The sequence below is a fragment of the Carcharhinus amblyrhynchos genome, chromosome 2, assembly GCF_965287045.1.
Source record: "Carcharhinus amblyrhynchos chromosome 2, sCarAmb.v2.hapA, whole genome shotgun sequence".
NCBI classification, from domain to species: Eukaryota; Metazoa; Chordata; class Chondrichthyes; order Carcharhiniformes; family Carcharhinidae; genus Carcharhinus; species Carcharhinus amblyrhynchos.
The window spans coordinates 96,464,595-96,485,243 of NC_137325.1; the positions used below are offsets into that span (position 1 = coordinate 96,464,595).

The following is a 20,649-nucleotide window of genomic DNA, read 5'->3' on the forward strand; positions in this document are numbered from 1 at the left end:
CATAAATCACTAGTTTCCTTAAGGCTAGGAGCAGGAGAACATTTCAAACTTGCTTCCATTGAGCATTGGTGTTACGACTTAGAGAGCAGCGGGTATGAGGTACGAATAGCCTTTGAAGTCTTCTACCCAGAGTCCCTTCTGTTCCTTGTGATCCTCAGTTATTTTAATCACAGATACTGCAGCCATCCAATAAGAAGCTTAATAAGAACTTTTCACATTTCTGATTGAACCAAGGGCCATCTGCCCTGTCAGGTGGGTGTAAAAGTCCCTTGGGTTTCTTCAAAGTTAAGCAGAAATGCTTCTGTTTTGTTCTGGTCAATAGTTGTCCCTCAACTAGTACCATCAGAAACAGATTATCTAGTCATTTATCGAATTGCTATTAGTGGAAACCTGTGTGCAAATCAGCTGCCAAATTCCCTTCCAGTATGAAAGTGAACTGTTTCAAACAGCATAAATGATTGGCTGTGATGTACTTTTGGGGAATCTAAATAACAGTGCAAACAAATCCTTCATTTTTTTTCTACAGCGTGTACTTCCATTGCAAAGTTTTTCCTTTCCAAATGCTGGAAGAATAAAAGATGTTAACATGTACATTAATCATATTAGACTGGAAAGTAATGCTAGAAAATTCACTTGCAATATTTTATGATGAATTATAACACAAAGTTAAAATGTCATTCCATACTGCAAATTTGTCATGCTAAAACAATCGGTTCTGTTGGTAGTATAAAAACTTGTTTGAAATCAAATTAAGGCATTGCTTACATAAAACAATGGAAAAGAGTAAAACAGTTCAGGTACACTTGCTACCCTTCAGAAAATTTTCATGCCATGTTAAATCCACATCAGAAAATATGATATAGATGTATGGTGCGACACAAAATAATTATACAGGCAATCCTTTCACTGAAGTCAATAATAAACAGACTACACCGGTTTATGAGATCATGTATTGTAGTTCTTAAAACAATAATTCCCGAGTGAATTTGGCAGTGAGCCACCACCACTGTTGTCTGTAGCTGAAATTGACAATAGCTGTTGCATAGACAGTTGATTCGGACAAGCTGAGGAGGGACTGCCTAACGAGAAGACCATAAATATTGTGGCATAACAAATTAGTTTTATTGACATTCTTATACAGCAGCATGATTGTACAGGAAGTGCAGCCTGAGTATCATGTGACTTTCAAACCAGCCGATCAGCTAATTAATATGTACTTTTCCGAGAGTGAAATTCCGTAAAATATTCCACAGATCAAAGGTAGATCCTTTTTGTGATTTTGCAATTGAATTTGAATACAATCCATGGCTCTTACACATTAATTTGTGAAGATGTGCTAATGAGGTTACATTAGTTGCCTTTAACATTAAGTGGCCCTGCCAAGGAAAGAATGGCTTTAATTGCATGAGATTGTCTATAGTCCATTCATTTGGGAGAAATGTTTATTTACAAAAATTAAAAAAAAATGAAACCAAGCAGGAAATAGTTACAATGGTTCAACATTAATGTTTGTTTTCTCCCTTTCTTGGTTAATTCAGAAATCAGGAAGTGCTGTCCATAATACTTTACATATGAGGCATCCTCTTTGCACATGCACACTTTGTGCTTCTCATGTTGTAAAGACAAGGATGCCTGCTGTCCACTGCAGTGATGCGATTCTTCATGAGAAGTGAGTGCTTCTTTCACTCAAGTCCAAAAGTGTTGGTTTCTTCCACTGCCGTAAGCAGCTTTTCATAAAGCATAGAATACGATGGATATGGTGGGAGATCCAAGCGATTGAAACATGTGTGCGCCCTATGTACAGAAGAGAAAACAGTATTAACATTACTAAGAGTGTGCAATTCTCTCAAAACATTTCTAAATGTGGTCTCTGGCAAGAAACATGGTGCAATTACTGCCGGAGGGAGTGGGTGGGTTCACCATGATCAAAATCACATTCCACCCACAATTAAGACATTTCTTTTGAGCTTGGGGTGATTTGCATTGTGAATGAGATGTATGGCATCTAAAGGTGATGGCAAGGACGATTTCCTTTTTAAAGGACACCCCAATCGCAGAATAATACTACAAACTCCCGGCCCTTCTCGCCGACAAAAATCCCCCACTCTCAATCGTCATAACCAGCCCCCGCCCACACCCACCCCACCCAATCACCAACATTTGGGCATCCCTCTAATCACCAGTAGCAGCAATCCCTCCCCTGTGAGCGACACTCGCTATGGGGTGGCCGAAGACCCACCTCCTTCAGGCCTTGCCCCTTGGCAGTGCCAGGCCACTGTGCAGCCATGTCTCTCACCAGTCAAGGGCTATAATGGCCTCCGGGCTCCCCCAGCGCAGTCATAATATCTATCCTGAGAATTCAACAGTGGCTGTGAGAATGTCTTCATCAAGGAACTCTTACACTTCCAGTAAAGACAGTTTGTTCAGGCATAAGTAGTGTAAAAAATCCCCTTTAATAAATGAACTCAGAATGTACACCTGTGCTTTCTAAGAAGCACTTCAGAGTAAACATATAAACCTTTAAAAAAACGAACAGGAGTTGGGATGTCTTATTGAAGTTGTACAAGACATTAGTAAGACCACACTTGGAATACTGCGTACAGTTCTATTATAGAAAGGATATTATTAAACTAGAAAGAATGCAGAAAAGATTTACTATGATGTTACCAGGACTTGATGGTTTGAGTTACAAGGAGAGGCTGGATAGACTGGGACTTTTTTCTCTGGAGTGTAGAAGGCTGAGGGGTGATCTTATAGAGGTTATAAAATAATGAGGGGCACAGATCAGCTAGATAGTCAATATCTTTTCCCAAAGGTAGGGGAGTCTAAAACTAGAGGCATAGATTTAAGATGAGAGGGAAGAGATACAAAAGGGTCCAGAGGGGCAACATTTTCACGCATAGGATGGTGAGTGTCTAGAACAAGCTGCCAGAGGTAGTAGTAGAGGTGGGTACAAATTTGACTTTTAAACAGTGTTTAGTCAGTTACATGGGTAAGATGGGTATAGAGGGATATGGGCCAAATGTGGGCAATTGGGATTAGCTTAGGGGTTTAAAAAAAAAGGGCGGCATGGACAAGTTGAGCTGAAGGGCCTGTTTCCATGCCGTAAATTTCTATACCTCAGGCTGAGCAGATACGCTTTTAAGGAAGCACCTCACAGTTAATGGTCCGTGAACTGCAGTATGAATAAACAATCATCAATCCCTTCTTTGAAGTAGCCAGCAACTGGCACTCAAGGAGGTTGTAAAGTTTAATGATTTGGATGGGGGACCTGAAGGTAATATCTCCAAATTTGCAGATGACACAAAGTTGGGTGGGAGACCAGCCGTGAGGAAGATGCAAATATGCTTCAGCGTGATTTGGACAGCTGAGTGAGTGGGCAAATGCGTGCCAGATGTGGATAAATGAGGTTATCCACTTTGGTAGCAAAAATAGGAAGGCAAATTATTATTCGAATGGGTATAAATTGAGAGAGATGGATACTCAGCGAGACCTTGGGGTTCTTGTGCATCAGTCGCTGAAAGTAAGCGGGTACAGCAGGCAGTAAAGAAGGCAAATGGTATGTTGGCCTTCATAGCGAGACGATTTGAATAAAGAAGTAGGATGTTTTACTGCAATTGTATAGGATGTTGGTGAGGTCACACCTGGAGTATTGTGTGCAGTTTTGCTGTTCTTTTCTGAGGAAGGATGTCCTTGCTATAGAGGGAGTACAGCGAAGGTTGATCAGGCTGATGCCTGGGATGACTAAGTTGAAGAGAGACTAAGTTGGCTAGGAGTTTAGAAGACTGAGAGGAAATCTCATTGAAATTTATAAAGTTCTAACAGGATTAGATTGAGTAGATTCAGAAAGAATGTTCCCAATGATGGGAGAGTCCAGAACTAGGGGGCATAGTTTGAGGATAAGGCGTAAACCTTTTAGAACAGAAGTAAGGAGAAATTTCTTCACCCAGAGGGTGGTGAATGTATGGAAGTCACTACCACAGAAAGTGCGAATGGGATGCTGGCCTTCATAGTGAGGGGGATTGAATATAAAAGTAGGGAGGTCTTGCTGCAGCTGTATAGGGCATTGGTGAGGCCGCAGCTGGAGTACTGTGTGCAGTTTTGGGCGCCACACCTGCGCAAGGATATTTTGGCCCTGGAGGGAGTGCAGAGGAGGTTTACTAGGCTGATACCGGAGTTGAGGGGATTGAGCTATGAGGAGAGGCTGAATAAACTAGGCTTGTACTCGTTAGAGTTTAGAAGAATGAGGGGAGATCTCATTGAGACGTATAAGATGATGAATGGGATGGATAGGATAGAGGTGGAGAGACTCTTCCCGCTCAAAAAAGACAGTAGGACTAGGGGGCACAGCCTCAAGATAAAGGGGGTGCGGTTTAGAATGGAGTTGAGGAGGAACTTCTTCACTCAAAGGGTGGTGAATCTCTGGAATTCTCTGCCCGTTGAAGTGGTGGAGGCTGCCTAGCTAAATATTTTTAAGACGCGGGTTGATGGGTTTTTGATAAGAGAGGGGATTAAGGGTTATGGGGAGAGGGCGGGAAAGTGGAACTGAGCCACGACAGATCAGCCATGATCTTATTGAATGGCGGGGCAGGCTCGAAGGGCTAGATGGCCTACTCCTGCTCCTATTTCTTATGTTCTTATGTTCTTATTGTGTAATTTCAAGAAGGAATTAGATATAGCTCTTGGGGCTAAAGGGATCAAAGGATATGGGGGGAAGGTGGGATCACGGTATTGAATCTGATAATCAGCCACGATTTTAATGAATGGTGGACTGGTTCAAAGGGCCAAATGACCTCCTCCTGCTTTTATTTTCGATATACGTTTCTATGTATGTTTCTAATTAAGTTCCCTGCCAACAGGAAAAAGAAGGCATGCAAAGTAGACTTCTTCCATGATTAAAATGTTGCTGTACTGTTCCCTTTGGGGAATATCTGTAAATGCTAGCCTATGCTTCAGACTAGATGATGGCAGGAAAAGTTGCATGGAGGATGACCAAGGAAGACAGAAAGGATCAGCAAGGAAGAATGGAGAAGTGGCTGGGATAGTGCCCTTCAAATGTGATGACTAGATTTTTAACACAATGAGGTAATGGTAGGGATTATGACTTCCTGCTTGCCCCCACCACAAGAATCAGCAACTCCTTATAGATGCATATTTATTTAGTTGATGAGTGCAAAATTGCACATAGTCAGCGATCTGCCACACCCCCTCCTACCCGCACTCCCCCATCAAATCCCATTTCCCCCCACAATGGGAATCATTCCCACTTTTGCACCTGCGACCAAATGTAGACTCTGGGGCTGGAATTTTACTGGCAATCAGGGCGGGCAAGGCTCGCAGAACGGAAGTCTCCAGTAGCCTCAGGCGATATTTTATGTGCCTCGCCTGAGTGAGGTCGTAAAATACCAGCCTAGCATGAAAGGTTCTGGCCGTTGTTACTCAGAGGCAAGAGTGCTACCAACTGAAACATAGCTGACAATCTTCATAGTGGAACAGCACCCACAATGAATCCATTCCACTTGTGCCAGTGACTAACTTTACATTAGAAGGCTAGCAACAGTGATACGTACTAAATCCAGCGAAGGCCCTGAAATGATTCCAGAATGAGACTTTCAAGACAATTCAACGCTTTCAGATATTAGGTTTTCTTGTTAGCGGTTAACAAAAACAAGTGTTGGTGAATTCAATACACATGTCAGCTCTGAGATAAATCATAGCAAAACAAATCTAGAAGTGGAGTTGCTAGAGTTTGGCTTTCAATATAGTCTTCCTTGGTTTCATAAATGGATTTATTAATTGTGTGTGTGACAAGACCTCTCAAAACTGAACCAACCAGACAGTATTGAGTAAAGCTTAAATTACACAACTTACAGTGTTTAATAATGCAGCCAATATCACTGTTAGTTGTTCAATGTGAATATTGAACAGTAATTTTCTCTTGGCAAGAGAAATCCCCAATTACAGCCTAATCCACCTGTAAAACCACATTTGGAAACCCAAGCAATAGGGACCCCCGATGAAAATCAGGGAAGTCCAATCATCACTGGTGATTGCACAGTATTCATCAACATTTGTAATTCCACAGCTACTGAAGCAGTCCATGTCCAAATGCAGCAAGACTTGGACAACATCCAAGCTTTGACTGATAAGTGGCAAGTAACATCCGTGCCACACAAGTGCCAGGCAATTACCATCTCTAAGAAGAGAGAATCTAACCATCTCCCCTTGGCATTCAATGGCTGTGCCATCACTCAATCCCCTACTGTCACTAGGGATTACCATTGACCATAAATTGAACAGGACTAGCTGTATAAATACTGTAGCTGTAAGAGCAGTTCAGAGGCTGGGAATTTTATAACAAGTAAATCACCTCCTGACTCCCCAGAATCTGTCCACCATCTACATGGCACAAATCCGAAGTGTGATGGAATACTCTCCACTTGCTTGGATGAGTGTAGCTCCAAAAATACTCAAGAACTTGACACCATCCACGACAAAGTAGCCCAATTGATCGACACCCCCATTCACAAATATTCACCACTGCAGTAGCAGCAGTGTGTACCATCTACAAGATGCCCTGTAGGAACTCACCAACCCTCTTTAGACAGCACCTTCCAAGTTGTGACCTACGCCAGTGAGAAGGACAAGGGCAACAGACTCATGGGAGGACCACTACCTGGAAGCTCCCCTCTGAGCTACTCACCATCCTGACTTGGAAATATATCGCCATTCTTTCACTGTCACTGTATCAAAAATCCTCAAATGCCCTCACTAACAGTACTTTGGGTATACCAACATCATAATTAAAATGTAATGCCTTTGTTCCTTTACTAATTCCTAAAAATTATTCCCATTTTCTAGTCTACTATCTTTTCTGCACTTGCAGTAAAATATCCTTCTTTCCAACTTATTTCAAGTAAATATCAATGTAGCAGGCAAGAAGCAAGGATGAACAGAGTCTTTATTTGCTTTCAAAATTTAATTTCTGCATTTTTTAATAATAACTCAAATTAGGAGGTGGAAAGAGATGCTGTGTATATATGTGTGACCCTTCCAAATGCCTCGTGTCTCACTCACCACCCTTTGCTTCTCTGTTTTACAGTTATCAGTAATTTAAATTTTTACAACTTCTCTCAACAAAATACAACTGATCATTATAAGCGATGGGAACAGAGAGAGGGTAAGTCCAACACTGCTGCAACAACTAGAAGGTTCAAGGCTGCCTTTTCGTCTTTGTATCAATGTGATTCACAGCAATGTCTGAAGCTTGTGTTTCTTCAGGGCACTGAGCCTCCAATATTAAAGATTCTTCAACTGAGATGCTATTAATTGTAATCTAACAAAGGAAGGCCCAATCTTCCAGCCCACAGAAGCAGGCCTTGGTAGTCCGTACCACCTTACCTCCATTTCAGAATTAGAGTTGCAATACACATGATTGTACACAGTGGAGCTACACTTTGTCTAACTTTTTCTTTGAAGGAAAAACAGCCAGCAACCAAAGACAAGGAAGTGATGCTTCAATTCCCCAAAGCTACTCTTCAAATGATGAGTAAGTGGAGTCTCTTTCCACTATGGCGGGAGGTGGTGGCTAGTGGTATGACATACATTAGTAGGCACTACAGTGATCATATACAGCAAGAAAGTTGTCAAATTTTTTGCCAGTGAGAACATTTTATTTTTGCTGATGAGGCTTGAGCAGTGTCAACTGGAGCAAGTCGGCAGATTGCCTACCCAAAGTAGTAGCAGAATGATGATCTCCAAATCAAAGCTTTCACAGTTGTGGTGGCAAGTTCAATGTCAGCAAGCAACTGGGTTGTGTACAATGCTAAAATGGGATCATGATGCCAGGGCTTATTTGGCAGTGGGTTAAGGTGTTAGTCAGCTGAAAATCTCATTTATGAGCTGTGCCCGCAGCTGTCTGGCAGCCAGCCAAGTGCAGGCCTCTTGAACATTGCAGGGGTGGGTGTGTCATAGTGAAGTATTTGTGCTTGGATCTGCAGACAGGGAGGAATGGGTACCAGTGGACATGTGGTTAGAGAGTTCCTGTGGCCTGTTCAGCCTGAAATCCCTGCAGCGGATATACTTGGTTTTATATTCTTCCATCTTGATGCAAAGGAATGGGTGGAAGCCTAGGGAAGATCCCTACGTTTGCTAAGGCAAGAGTTGTTGATAAAAGACAATAAAGTATATTTTAAATTATAATATAGAAGGTGGGCATTCAAACCAATCAACTTACACCTAGGTTTAACCTTCTTATGTGAAAATCATCTCCTGTGTGGTATTTTGATAAAATGTCAAAAATTTCCTTTTAGCTTCAAAAATGGAACCCACTGTCAGCAGATCGAAAGATCCTCAGAGTTTTTCCTTCTTGCTCTCCGTATATAAATGAAAGGTGAAGGAATTGGCTCATTCCATTAATCTAATCCCATTCTACCATAACGTGAATGTGAAAGGACAGGAACACAATGGCTTAAAAAGCCCATCCTCAGTAAAGGGCAAAGATAATGACCCCTGTTATGTGAGGATCTGCTAAGGGGTTCCCTGGCCCATTTTTTAACCTGGGGAAAAATTTTGGTCTAAGGTCAGAATTTTCCCAGACCGGCGAAAGTGGCTTTGGAGGCAGTGGGTGAGGAAAGTTCAATCAACACACATCACACTGGCTCAGCCACATGTTCCTGCTTCCTTTGGCTTTGCTCGGAGGCAGAAGCCCAGCTGCAATGGCTACCTGCCTGGTAGTGACGGGTAGCCAATTTGGGCATTTAATAAGGCAACCAGTCCTAATGCAGAAACAGATTGAAATTTTTCCAATGGTGCACAGGCTTCTCTCAGGAGCTGGAAAATGGAGTGCAGTCAACTTTATAACAGGACGTTTGAATCTCAAACAACGTGAGGCCTGCTATTGAGTTGTCAATATTAACTCGTTGTGTTCAGGCCTCCCAAGCGGACAGCATGGCATTGCATAGACAATAATGTCTCAGCTAATTTAGCTTTTGCTGTCATGATAGCTGCTCCTCTCCTACTGAAGATGCCTCCATGGCAACACTGCTACTCCTCCTACTGGCTTCTTAGCAGTGTCCACACTGTCAAGGTGGCTGACATTGCTAATCACAGGCCATACTAAACAGACTGTGAGATGCTAGTCACTGTCTATCATTCATAGAAGAAAACCATTCAGCCCATCGAGCCTGCACCAACAACAGTCCCACCCCGGCCCAATCCCTTACGTACTTGCTCTGCTAATCCCCTGAAACTAAGGGACAATTTAACATGGCCTATCAACCATAACCCACCTTTGCAGTGTGGGAGGAAACCAGAGTACTCGGAGGAAACCTACACATAAGGGGAGAACATGCAAACTCCACCCAGTCACCTGAGGCCGGAACTGAATTTGGACACCAGGCACCATGAGGCACCAGTGCTAACCACTGTGCCACCGCTCTGCCCATCATTGGATGGGGTTCTAAGAGGTGACCTTTTAATTGGCCTCCTCTAGGAAGACAGTTTAGACCAATCTAGTTGCCATGAGCCACCTAGGCAAATTCAGCCCTATGACTTCTGCTACATATGTCTCCTGAAGTTTGCATCATTTAATTCAGATACCAACCAAAGCTAGTAAATTTCATTATTTTTCTCTTGTTCTCTCTGCCACACACATGCACAGTCTTTAGTTTTCAAAAATCTTTAAGTATAAATTTTATCTGGGAAAAGCTGTTTAAACTGGTCCACTAGTTTATCTTCCAAAAATTGTGCAAAGCTGCTTAATTGAATTTAAGGATCAGCAGTGGGCTGACATTCATCTCTTCCTCAGCTGTATACTGCTTTTAAACAACATCATTGAAAGATTTTGGGGATGAGGTAAAATGGGTGAACAGGCAATGGCAGACATTTAAGGAAGAGGTGAACTCCAGAAGTTGCTTATTCCTGTTTGGTGCAAGAATGGTAAGGGAATTGTGGCCAAATCCTAGATTACAAGGGAAATTAGAGATAGTATTAGATTCAAGGAAGAAGCATGCAAATTGGGAAGAAAAAGCAGTGGGGCTGAGGATTAGGAGCAGTTTAAAATTCAGCAAAGGAGGTCCCAGGGATTGATTAAGAAGGGAAAAATAGAGTACAAAGATAAGCTAGTGGGGAACATAAAAACTGACTGTAAAAGTTTCTATAGTTAAGAGAAAAAGATTGACGAAAATGAATGTAGGCTCCTTACAGTCAGAAACAGGAGAATTCATAACAGGGAATGAAGAAATGACTGAGAAATTAAATTTGTACTTTGCTTCAGTCTTCACAAAGGAAAACATGAATAATGTGCCAGAAGTGCTCAGAGAAACATGTTTTAGTGAGTAGCTGCAGGAAATCAGCATTAGTAGAGAAATGGTTTTGGGGAGATTGATGGGATTGAAGATAGATAAATCTCCAGATCCTGATAATCTTTATCCCAGAGTACTTAAGGAAGTGGCCCTGGAAATAGTATTTCTATTGCTGGTTATTTTCCAAAATTCTTTGGACTCTGGAAGAGATCCTACAGATTGGACGGTAGCTAATGTAAGCCCGCTATTCAAAAAGGGAGGTAGAGAGAAAACAGGGAGCTATAGACCAGTGAGCCTACTGTCAGTACTGCAGAAGTTGTTAGAGTCTATTATCAAGCATTTCATAACTTGGCATTTGGAAGGCAGTGGTATAATCAAACAAAGTCAGCATGGATTTATAAAAGGGAAATCATGCTTGATGAAACTATTGGAATTCTTTGAGGATGTAACTAGTAGAGTTAACCGAGGAGAATCAGTGAATGTGGTTTATTTAGACTTTCAGAAGGCTTTGGACAAGGTCTCACATAACAGACTACATGTAAAGTTAAAGCATATGGGATTGCAGCTGATATCTTGATATGGGTAGAAAGCTGGTTAGCAGATAGGAAGCAAAGAGTTGGCATAAATGGGTCTTATTCTGATTGGCAGTCAGTGACTGGTGGGGTTCTGCAGGGATCTGTGCTAGGGCCTCAACTGTTCACATTGTATATTAATGATTTGGAAGAGAGAACTGAATGTAACATCTCCAAATCTGCAGATGATACAAAGTTGGGTAGGAGGGTGAGCTGTGAGGAGGATGTAGAGATGCTTCAGCGTGATTTGGACAAGCGGAGTGTGTGGGCATATGCATGGCAGTTGCAGTGTAATGTGGATAAATATGAGGTCATCCACTTTGGCAATAATAGGAAGACCAGTTATTACTTGAATGGGTGTAAATTGAGAGAGATGGATACTCAGCAAGACCTTGGAATTCTCGTGCATCAGTTGCTGAAAGTAAACACACAGGTACAGCAGGCAATAAAGAAGGCAAATGGCACGTTGGCCTTCATAGCGAGAGGATTTGAGTATAGGGATAGGAATGTTTTGCTGCAATTGTATAGGGCATTGGTGAAGCCACGCCTGGAGTACTCTGTGCAGTTTTGGTGTCTTTATCTGAGGAAGGATATCCTTGCTATGGAGAGAGTACAGTGAAGGTTTACCAGGCTGATTCCTGGAATGGCAGATCTGCCGTATGAGGAGAAACTATGTTGGTTAGTATTATATTTACTGGAGTTTAGAAGATTGAAGATCTTATAAAATCCTAACAGAATTAGACTGGGTAGATCAGAAAGAATTTTCCCAGTGGTAGGGGAGTCCAAAACTAGGGTCATAGTTTGAGGATAAGGGGTAAAACTTTTAGAATTGAGGTGAGAAGAAATTGCATCACCCAGAGAGTAGTGAATCTGTGGAATTCACTACCACAGAACGTAGTTAAAGCCAAAATGCTATCTGATTTCAAGAAGAAATTAGATATAGCTCTTGGGGTTAAAGGGATCAAGGGATATGGGGGAGGAAAGGGGGGATCAGGATATTGAATTTGATGATCAGCCATGATCAAAATGAATGGCGAAGCAGGCTTGAAGGGCTGAATGGCCTACTTCTGCTTTTAGTTTCTATGGGGGCATTTGGTTGGGGGGGGGAGGGTAGTTTTCCAGAATATCCAGCGGCAGCTTTGAATATGGGCAAGCCAGCAAATTCATGAGGATGGTGTGTCGGTTTGTGTGTTGCTGCTGAAGGCAGCTTCATGGAGAAAATGGTTTTCTGCCTGGCAGCGATGGGAATGCAGTTAATCCAGTTACAGAGTAATTTAATGGTGCTAATGGAAGAATCACGGCACTTCTGCCGGTTTCACATTGGGGCCTCACTTTATTCACTCCCTGGCCAAACAGCTGAAGGTAGAGACTGATACAGATAAATTTAAATGGTACAGGTAGACATAGGCGAGGCTATGAGTATAGAATTGGCATTGAGTATAGAATTCTTTGGGATGGATGTCTTTGATCACCATGGGTCTTGTGTGTCTCACCCCCTGATAAGGATGGTAGCTTCAGTTCTTTCCTGTTTCTCCTGCTGCTTGGGTCTCAGCAGTGTTCCTGCTGGTCTCATGGTGAGCATTGGTGGCCTCCCTTTCAGCAGGTAATGTTATGAACTCGCATTTCTGGAACCTTCCCACCATACCTAATGGGAAAGCAAACATGGAAGCGGGACACTAATTGGCTGTTTCCTTTATAATTCAACTGGCAGGCGCATTGTGACATTAACTATGGTCAGGTCCTGGAAATCATCCTGATGTTCAGCTTCTGATGCTCTCAGCATAAACTCACCTCATGGGACCAGCTTCGTTACTTTAAAACATTAATTTTTACTGAAGCTTGTTGGTTGCAGCTGTACGATTCCATTGCCGATTGCAACATGAAGGCCTTTGCTTTAGTTTGCTAAAAATACATTTCAGTGCGTAAAAAAACTGACATCAGTATACTAAAGGTCAAACGGATGTTTGGATGTGTGTTTTAGATACTTACATCTAAGGAGTTACTGTTGGTAGTCAAAATGATTTAACTGGTCTAGAGTTGAAAAGATACACAAAGCACTCTTTACATCATTTAGCTGGGGGTCTCTCCAGCCTAGCATTTATCTGTCAGCTCAATTCCTGAGGGTAGATTTTCCCTCATGGAGGTGGGCAAAATTCATGGAGCAGAGCCAATTCTGGGATTTCTGACCCCCCATTCCCCGGGTTTCAGATTTTTAGGCAATCCTGGTGCTGATTTAACCTGAGGATCATCCCACCTCAGGCAAGGGGCGCAGTTGCAAAGTCAGACTTTCATAAATAATCTCAGTTGGTAGGGGAATTGAACTCACACTCTTAGGGTCACTCTGCATCATTAACCAGCCATCCAACCAACTGACCTAACTGACTCCCCAACAAACATCATTAATACACAGATTATCTGGACATTGTAATGTTGTTGTTGGTGAAATAGGTTATGGTTTTCAGGAGTGACTAAGCTTCAAAAGTAATTCACTGTAAAGCACACTGGGACATCCTGAAGTCATTAAAAAAAACCCATATAAAGACAAATTCTTCCCTTCTATGAATTACAAAGACTGATCCCCAAGGGGAGAAAAATCCTCTGGGTATCAATTAATGAATTTCAGATTGACATTGACCAAGGTTGCAAAAGTCACCAGTGGTGATTTGGAAGAAACCTATGGCTCTGGTGAGCTTCACAGCAAACACAGAACTGTTAATCTGAGATTGTGTTCATAGATTAGACTCCAAGAGATGGCATAACTTGGTAACTGCCTCCATTATGAACTGCAGCTCATGAAGACAGGACTCTTGGATATGCTCAAGTAGGTGTGCTTAGGTCTGAATATTTGAGCTCTGAGTTTGAGGCCACGATTTTGTTGGGCCTCAATGGGGAGTGGGGGAGGAGGGGAATAATCAGGTGGCAGCTGGTGTGTCTGGTGCTTTCTCATCACCATGCCATTTTACCAGTGGCAAGGAAAGTAACGAAACTTCTCTCCTGCCCAGAAGCCAATTGAGGCTTGAAAGTGGCCAATTAAAGTCATGTCAGGGCCTGTTCCCAGCTCTGCTGGCATTTTGCCACTCTCTGGCACATGGAGAGCTCCACTCCCGGTGGCCATTCCCTCCACCCTGACCCCACAAATCTGCAGCAGCTTTTGGTGCCTGTTAATATCCTGGTCTAAGTGTGTACCAGGCTCCAGAGGTGTGCATATACCTGTCTCTTTTTTCCCCTTTGACTAAATTCCTTTCTCTATTCCAAATCCATAAGAGTCGTACGCAGCTCAAATGGAATGTCCGTGCTAAGTGGAGCGGGCACTGGTGAGGAAGCAGCTGTTGTCAGTGTGACTGGAAAACATTTCTTTCAGAATGGACAGTAATGCAAAACAATCTTGCACAAACTTCACCATGAAGAAACCAAAAGCATTCAGGCTTCCAAAGCCAGCTGAAATGCCAATCCTTTGAGAATGCTATTTTTTCAAGTGCAGCGAACAGAAGGTGAGAAACAATCATTTTATATAAGCAAGCATCTAGTGTCCACAATTGGGATAATAAAAGCCAGAAGATGCTGGATAAACTCAGCAGGTCTGGCAGCATCTGTGGGGAGAGCAACAAAGTTAACATTTCAAATCCCAACTTTAGTTCTCTCTCCACAAATGCTGCCAGACCTGCTTACTTTATCCAGAATTTTCCATCTTCAGATTTCCAGCATCTGCAAGATTTTGCTTTTATTTGAGGAATCATCTGTGCCAATTGGAGCTATAGTCCCTGTCGATAAGAAGGTCAAGGAGTCATCAGACTGAAATGTTTAAAACAGCAAATAGAACTGGATGAGATAAATAATTGTTTCTCTGATGGTAGAAACTAGGAAATGGGGATGAAAGTTTTGAACTCGAAATACAAGGCAATCCAGACTTTCTTCATTTGCACAAAAAGATCATGAAGACTATTAATGCCAAATTAATGACAATTTTTTAAAAGAATGCAGCTAGCTGCTTGGGAAATAAATATATTAAGGGAAATGGAAAGGCCGAGGAATTGTCACTTCACAGAACCGTTGATAGCGTGAAAGATCCACTCCTGTTCCAATGCTGCTAACTCTGCAGTGAGATAGATAAAGTTTTATTTATATTCCTGTTGCTGAAATCAATACTCCGCCTTAGTACTCAGGAGAAAGAGACTGAAGCCAGAACAGTGTAGCTCACACCAATAAGGAGAGAAACAGAAACAGTTGCTGGGACAGCGAGCCACATGCCAGGAGAGTGAGACACAAGGCATAAGATTGAGACACAAACCACAGGAATGAGGCAGAAGCCAAAGAAATGAGTCAGAACCAGTAATGCAACACCTGTCAGGGCATTAAGATATAGACTGGGAAAGGGAAAAGTACTGATGCTGTCTTTGGTAATAACATCAGCCATAGCTGAGAGCTTATCCTTCCACCCACATTTTGCTAATTAAACAACAACTGAATCACTACGTGGCAATATCTATTGGTGAAGAAATGATACATTGTGTACAGCACTGAGTTACGTACAATAGCTATATACAGTAATTGAGGGTTTTGAGTGTCTGGAACAGGCTGCCTGAGGTAGTAGTAGAGGCAGGTACAATTCTGTCTTTTAAAAAGTGCTTAGTTATATGGGTAAGATGGCTATAGAGGGATATGGGACAAATGCGGGCAATTGGGATTAGCTTAGGGGTTTAAAAAAGGATGGCATAGACAAATTGGGCTGAAGGGCCTGTTTCCATGCTGTAAATCTCTATGACTCTCAATGTTAAGAAATATTTGCATGAGGCTGTGCAACCACTGCTGAACTACAACACTTTAAATTCTTGTTGAATGCCAGTACTTTGTTCAGTTTAATAATCAGGGTAGTGGCTCTGCAGACTTCATCCATCATCCTCTCCAGCTTCAATGGAATATCACTTGGAAACACTGCGGAAACGGTGTCGGCTGGAGGTGGGGAAAGCCTCTGCCAAAATTCCAGGAGTCAATCTCATTCACATTATATCAAACAACCAGGCAGCCAGAGGACACAAATTTAAGATAATTGGCAAAATAGCCAAGTAGGAGCTGAGGAAAAATATTATACTCAGAAAGTTACAATTTGAATTTATTAATAAAGGAAGGTGGAAACAGATTTGATAGTAACTTCCAAATGGGAAACTTATGTATAAAGGAAAAAAGAATATTGGGCTGAATGGCTTCCTCCTGTGCTGAATGATTCTAAGAATGAGAATTAAAAAATCTGGGTTTAATGTTCCACCAGGCTGGTTCTACCATGCCTGTATCTGTTCAGTGACACAATGGGCAGGATTTTCCAGCCGCATGTGCCCCAAGACTAGAAATTCCCGCCCAAGGTCAATGTACCTTTAAATGGTCTAAAAGCAGTACAGTAAGGAAAATTTGCAATTGCTTTAAAACCGCACTGCCAATCCCTTTTACTTGTCACCTCTTCAAGCAATTATTTATTCATCATTTGCAATAGTTTACGTACAGTTTCAACAATGGTTTGTGTCACAGACTCTACATTCTAATCATCCTCTGCAAAGGGAATTTTTGATATCCTGCTCTTTAATATTTCCAGTGATTAATTTATGTACTCTCTTAACCACCTTTCCTAATTCTGATGACCTCTATTCACCTGACAAGACCATTAACTTATATTTATACAATACTCTGAGGTTTCCATCTCCTTGAAGGACGAGTACAGCAAGTTCATGGGAACACCATCAACTCTTAATTGTCCTTCAAGTCACACATTATCCTAACTTTTACCATTCCTTCTTTGTCATTGCACAAAATCCTGGAACTCCCTCCTGAACAGCACTGTGAATGGACCTCAACCGTACAGAATGAGCAGTTTGAGAAGCTGGCTTAGCAACACCTTCTCAATGGCAAATAGGAATGGGCAATAATTGTGCCTTTACTTGTGACACCTACATCAGCAGAATTATAAATCACTAAGAAATTGCTTGATTTAGGGAAAAGATATGGAACGACAAGCAGGTCAATGTAGTGTTTATGGGAAATAAGAATTGCAAGAGAAACATTAGAATGGGAGAAGTTCAGATCCTCTCAAAAGAGCAGAATATTCCTACATAGTGGGGAGGAAGATAAGATGAGATCTGGTGAGGAGGACCTTGCGACATCACGCTATTGTTGGCAGGCCTGGTGGTGAAAAACATAGCTAATTGGAGAAACTTTCATAAGAGTTAAAGAGTTTTTGGACAGTAGCCAAGTTTCTGTTATTGTGAGGATTCCAACTTCTGCTCAACAGCAGCGTAAAATACCCAAACCAAACAAGTCACTCCACATCACCAGAAAAATGCCGCAAAATCTCAGCAGGTCTGACAACATTTGTGGAGAGAGAGTAGAGCCAACATTTTGAGTCTAGATAACTCTTTGTCAGAGTTCTGACAAATGGTCATCTGCTGTCTGCTCCCTGAGTCCATTTCAAATGCTCAAATCCTCCACTGAGATGTATTTGCCCACCCAGCTAGTTATATCCTGCTGCAGTCTTCAGCAACCTTTGTCACAAATTTTTTATAGACCCCCTAGCTCTGACAAAGGGTCATCTAGACTCAAAACATTGGCTCTATTCTTTCCACACAGATGCTGTCAGACCTGCTAAGATTTTCCAGCATTTTTTGTTTTTGTTTCAGATTCCAGCATCCGCAGTATTTTGTGTTTATTGTGGGTCATTCCATATCCCTGGTAACAGCCCAGTGAAAATATGTTGCATGTTTCCCATTACTGGAATGGGATTTTCCAAATTCTACTCAATTCTCCATTTCCTAGTTACCTTATTGCTTATACATCCTATATCTCCAGATAGAAAGGTTTACATTTTTTTTGACGTGATCTGTAGGCATCTTCAGTGGTCTATTGATCTGCACACACAAGACAATCTGCTCTCCACTCCCTGAGTCCATTTCAAATGCTCAAATTCACCGCTGAGATTACCTTCCCACCCAACCAGTTATATTCTCCTGCAGTCTTCAGCAACCTTCGTCACAAATTTTTATACACCCCTGATCAATGTCAGCAACAAACTTAGATACTGAATGACTTTTATGTAAACACTTAGTAAGTAGAAACAATATCAATATAGGCACCAATAGAACAATGCTTACCCTATCTTTCCATTTCATGAAGCTTACTTTTAACTCAATGTTTCATTTTCCATCTTCACCATAAGGTCACATCTTGGATTAATTCCGTTCACCACTATCTTTTCTTTACATTTTAATATAGTATTTTGTAATACTGTTTTCAAAAATCCATGTAAAGTGCGTGTATTTCATTTCCATTATGTATTCTTTGTTATTTCTTCAAATAATTCTATAACATTGACCTAGAACACTCTGTCATTTAGACATTCATGCTAACTGGCCCTAATGAGCTTCTGCTTCTTCATAGGTTTGGTAACTTATCCCATATTATAGGCCGTGGGGCCTCTCTATTTCTAGGAAATCTGTCAATTATCCTTGTTGAATTTTTCAGCCATCCAATTTCCAGGCATAATTTTTGACAGCTTGCCGGAAGCTCCCTACAAAAAAGGGGCAACATTTTCAACTGGTAATGTCATGTACTAGTTTTCTGTCCCAATTGCCTGATTTTTATGAAACACCTGGCTTACAAATAGGGTCTGCAGCATTGCTAGACAATGAACAAGATGTAGAAATTAATTTAAAGGACCCAACAGAGAGTTTTAATTCTCTTTCTTCCTTTGTTCAGTCCAACCGCCATTTCACCATCTAGCCTCCAGCATGAAGTCACCAGAACACACTTCCTCTCCTTCTCTCCCCTTTCAACCTTTCAAAGGAACCCTTCCCTCTGTGGTAACCGAGTCCATTCTTCAATCAGCCCCAACACTTGTTCACCTTCCCATAGTACCTTCCTTTGCAAGCATAGAAGATATGCCTGTCCTTTTATCTCCCCTCTTACCAACTAGCACCCCAAACACTTGTTCCAGTAAAAAAAAGCAATTTATTTGTATTTCTTTCAATTTATTATACTATATACTTGTTCCTCCACAGTGGGGAGGCAGAACACCGACAAGGTTATGCTTGTGGACCACTTCTATTTAGGTTGCAGATGTGATCCTGATCTTCTAGCTGCCTGATATTTTAATTCTCTACTCTTCTCCCACTCTGACCTTTCTGTCCTCAGCTACCAACATGTTCCAATTAAGCTTGATTTAAGTTCGAGTACAACATTTGGAAGTCGGAAGGGGGAGGGGGCGGATTCTCCCAGCCCACTGTGCTGCGAGAGTGGAGGCCTCTGCTCACGATGGCTTCTGAGCATCTCCAGACGCCGGATTTCTGGCACTGTCAGTTCCATGCCAGAAATGGCGAGGAGAATGGCATTTACATCTTATTAGCAGGCCCAGGACTGTAGTCTCCTGGCCTCTTAGCCTCTTCCTCTCCGCCAGGAGTGTTTCACTACAATGGAGTTTACAATAGTTCCACACTAATGGGGAGTTGGTGGCCTGACCCTGCTGGAATGAAGAAAGGCCATGGAGGCCCCCAGGACGTCATGGGTAAGGGGGAGTGCCCCCTGGACATTGCCGGTTTGGTAGTGCCAGCCTGGCTTCCTGGAACAATCTGGAAGCAAAGTGGCAATGCCCACGGGCATCTTGACACTGGGCATCAGGCAGTTCAAAGGGCAGGGCCTGGGGATGGGGTCTTGGGGCAATCGGTGGAAGTGGGGTTTCCCAATGCCACTCTACACTTGGGATCAATTACAGAGACAGGGTGGACAGCAATCGAGGCTGGCCTTCGGGGTGGCAGGGGAAGTAGGCCTGCCATGGAGTTGGGGGGATGGTCAGGAAGATTGGGACTGCTGAGGTGTGGGGGTGGGGCAGGCCACTGGGCAGAGGATGGGTGGGGAGGGACTGCCCCAGACATGTTTGGTAAGCCAGCAATCGGGGCAGATTGAGGTGGGGAGGCTTCAGCCTGCCAAGGGGGAGTTGGGACTGCGTGGGGGGTGGAGTCAGAATTGTAGAGGGGCCTGGGGCTCCTGAGGGGTGGAGGGGCTGCATGGTCGAGGGAGTTGCACAGCCAGTGATGTCACGTCATGGGGCTAGCCAGCAATCGGGAGGCCGGCAGTGCGGGGCTACTGTGCATGCACCGATTTTGGTGCTGATAGATTGATGCACGCGCAGTGGCCCGCTCAGTGCTATGCTGTCAGCCTCTCCAGCAGGAATAGGCCCCACCTCCAGCTTTTCATTGTAATTCATGCTAATGCACTCTGTGATGCACACAGTGTGGGAGATTCATTTTGAAAATCCTGCTGAGAAAAGCAGCTGGAGTTATCCAGTTTTCACGTGAATTTGACACTTAGAACCTTTCGGGGAGAATTCCACCCCTCATCCTCTGACTAGCCGTTCTTACTCAATACTGATTGAGCAATTTTCGATCATTACTACTTACCCATTATTTTCCCTCAATATTTATTTGGCTAATCCCATTTAGACCATCTCTGGGCGCATCAGTTGTTCTTGTTCTATTATCATTCCTTTTCATCTTGCACTATTACACCTTTTGTCATTTAGTCTCTCCTGCCTTCTCCCCTTCACAGAGCTTCCCCTTTTGTTTTGGCCTCCCCTCTCCCTTTCCCCTGCCTTTTGAACTTGTTTAAAACTATTATGTCTCCAACCTTTTCCATTTCTGATGAAAATCAGTGAATTGCTAACTTTGCTCCCCTTTCTGTAGGCTGCCAGACTTAGCGATTTCCAGCATTATCTTTGTTCTCTATTGCCAGCATCTGCA

At 42.5% G+C, this 20,649-nt stretch overlaps 1 protein-coding gene across 3 annotated transcripts in view; it reads right to left on the bottom strand.

Annotated features, from left to right (window-relative positions):
* Window positions 1-837: 837 nt before the first annotated feature.
* Window positions 838-20,649, bottom strand: part of LOC145356680 (E3 ubiquitin-protein ligase HECW1-like) — a 434,978-nt gene continuing 415,166 nt past the window's right edge. For all 3 annotated transcript variants that reach the window (XM_080209562.1, XM_080209572.1, XM_080209579.1), the window contains one exon: window positions 838-1,794. In XM_080209562.1, the coding sequence (XP_080065688.1) occupies window positions 1,683-1,794 (112 nt within the window). In that variant the 3' untranslated portion in view covers window positions 838-1,682. The remainder of the gene's footprint in view (window positions 1,795-20,649) is intronic.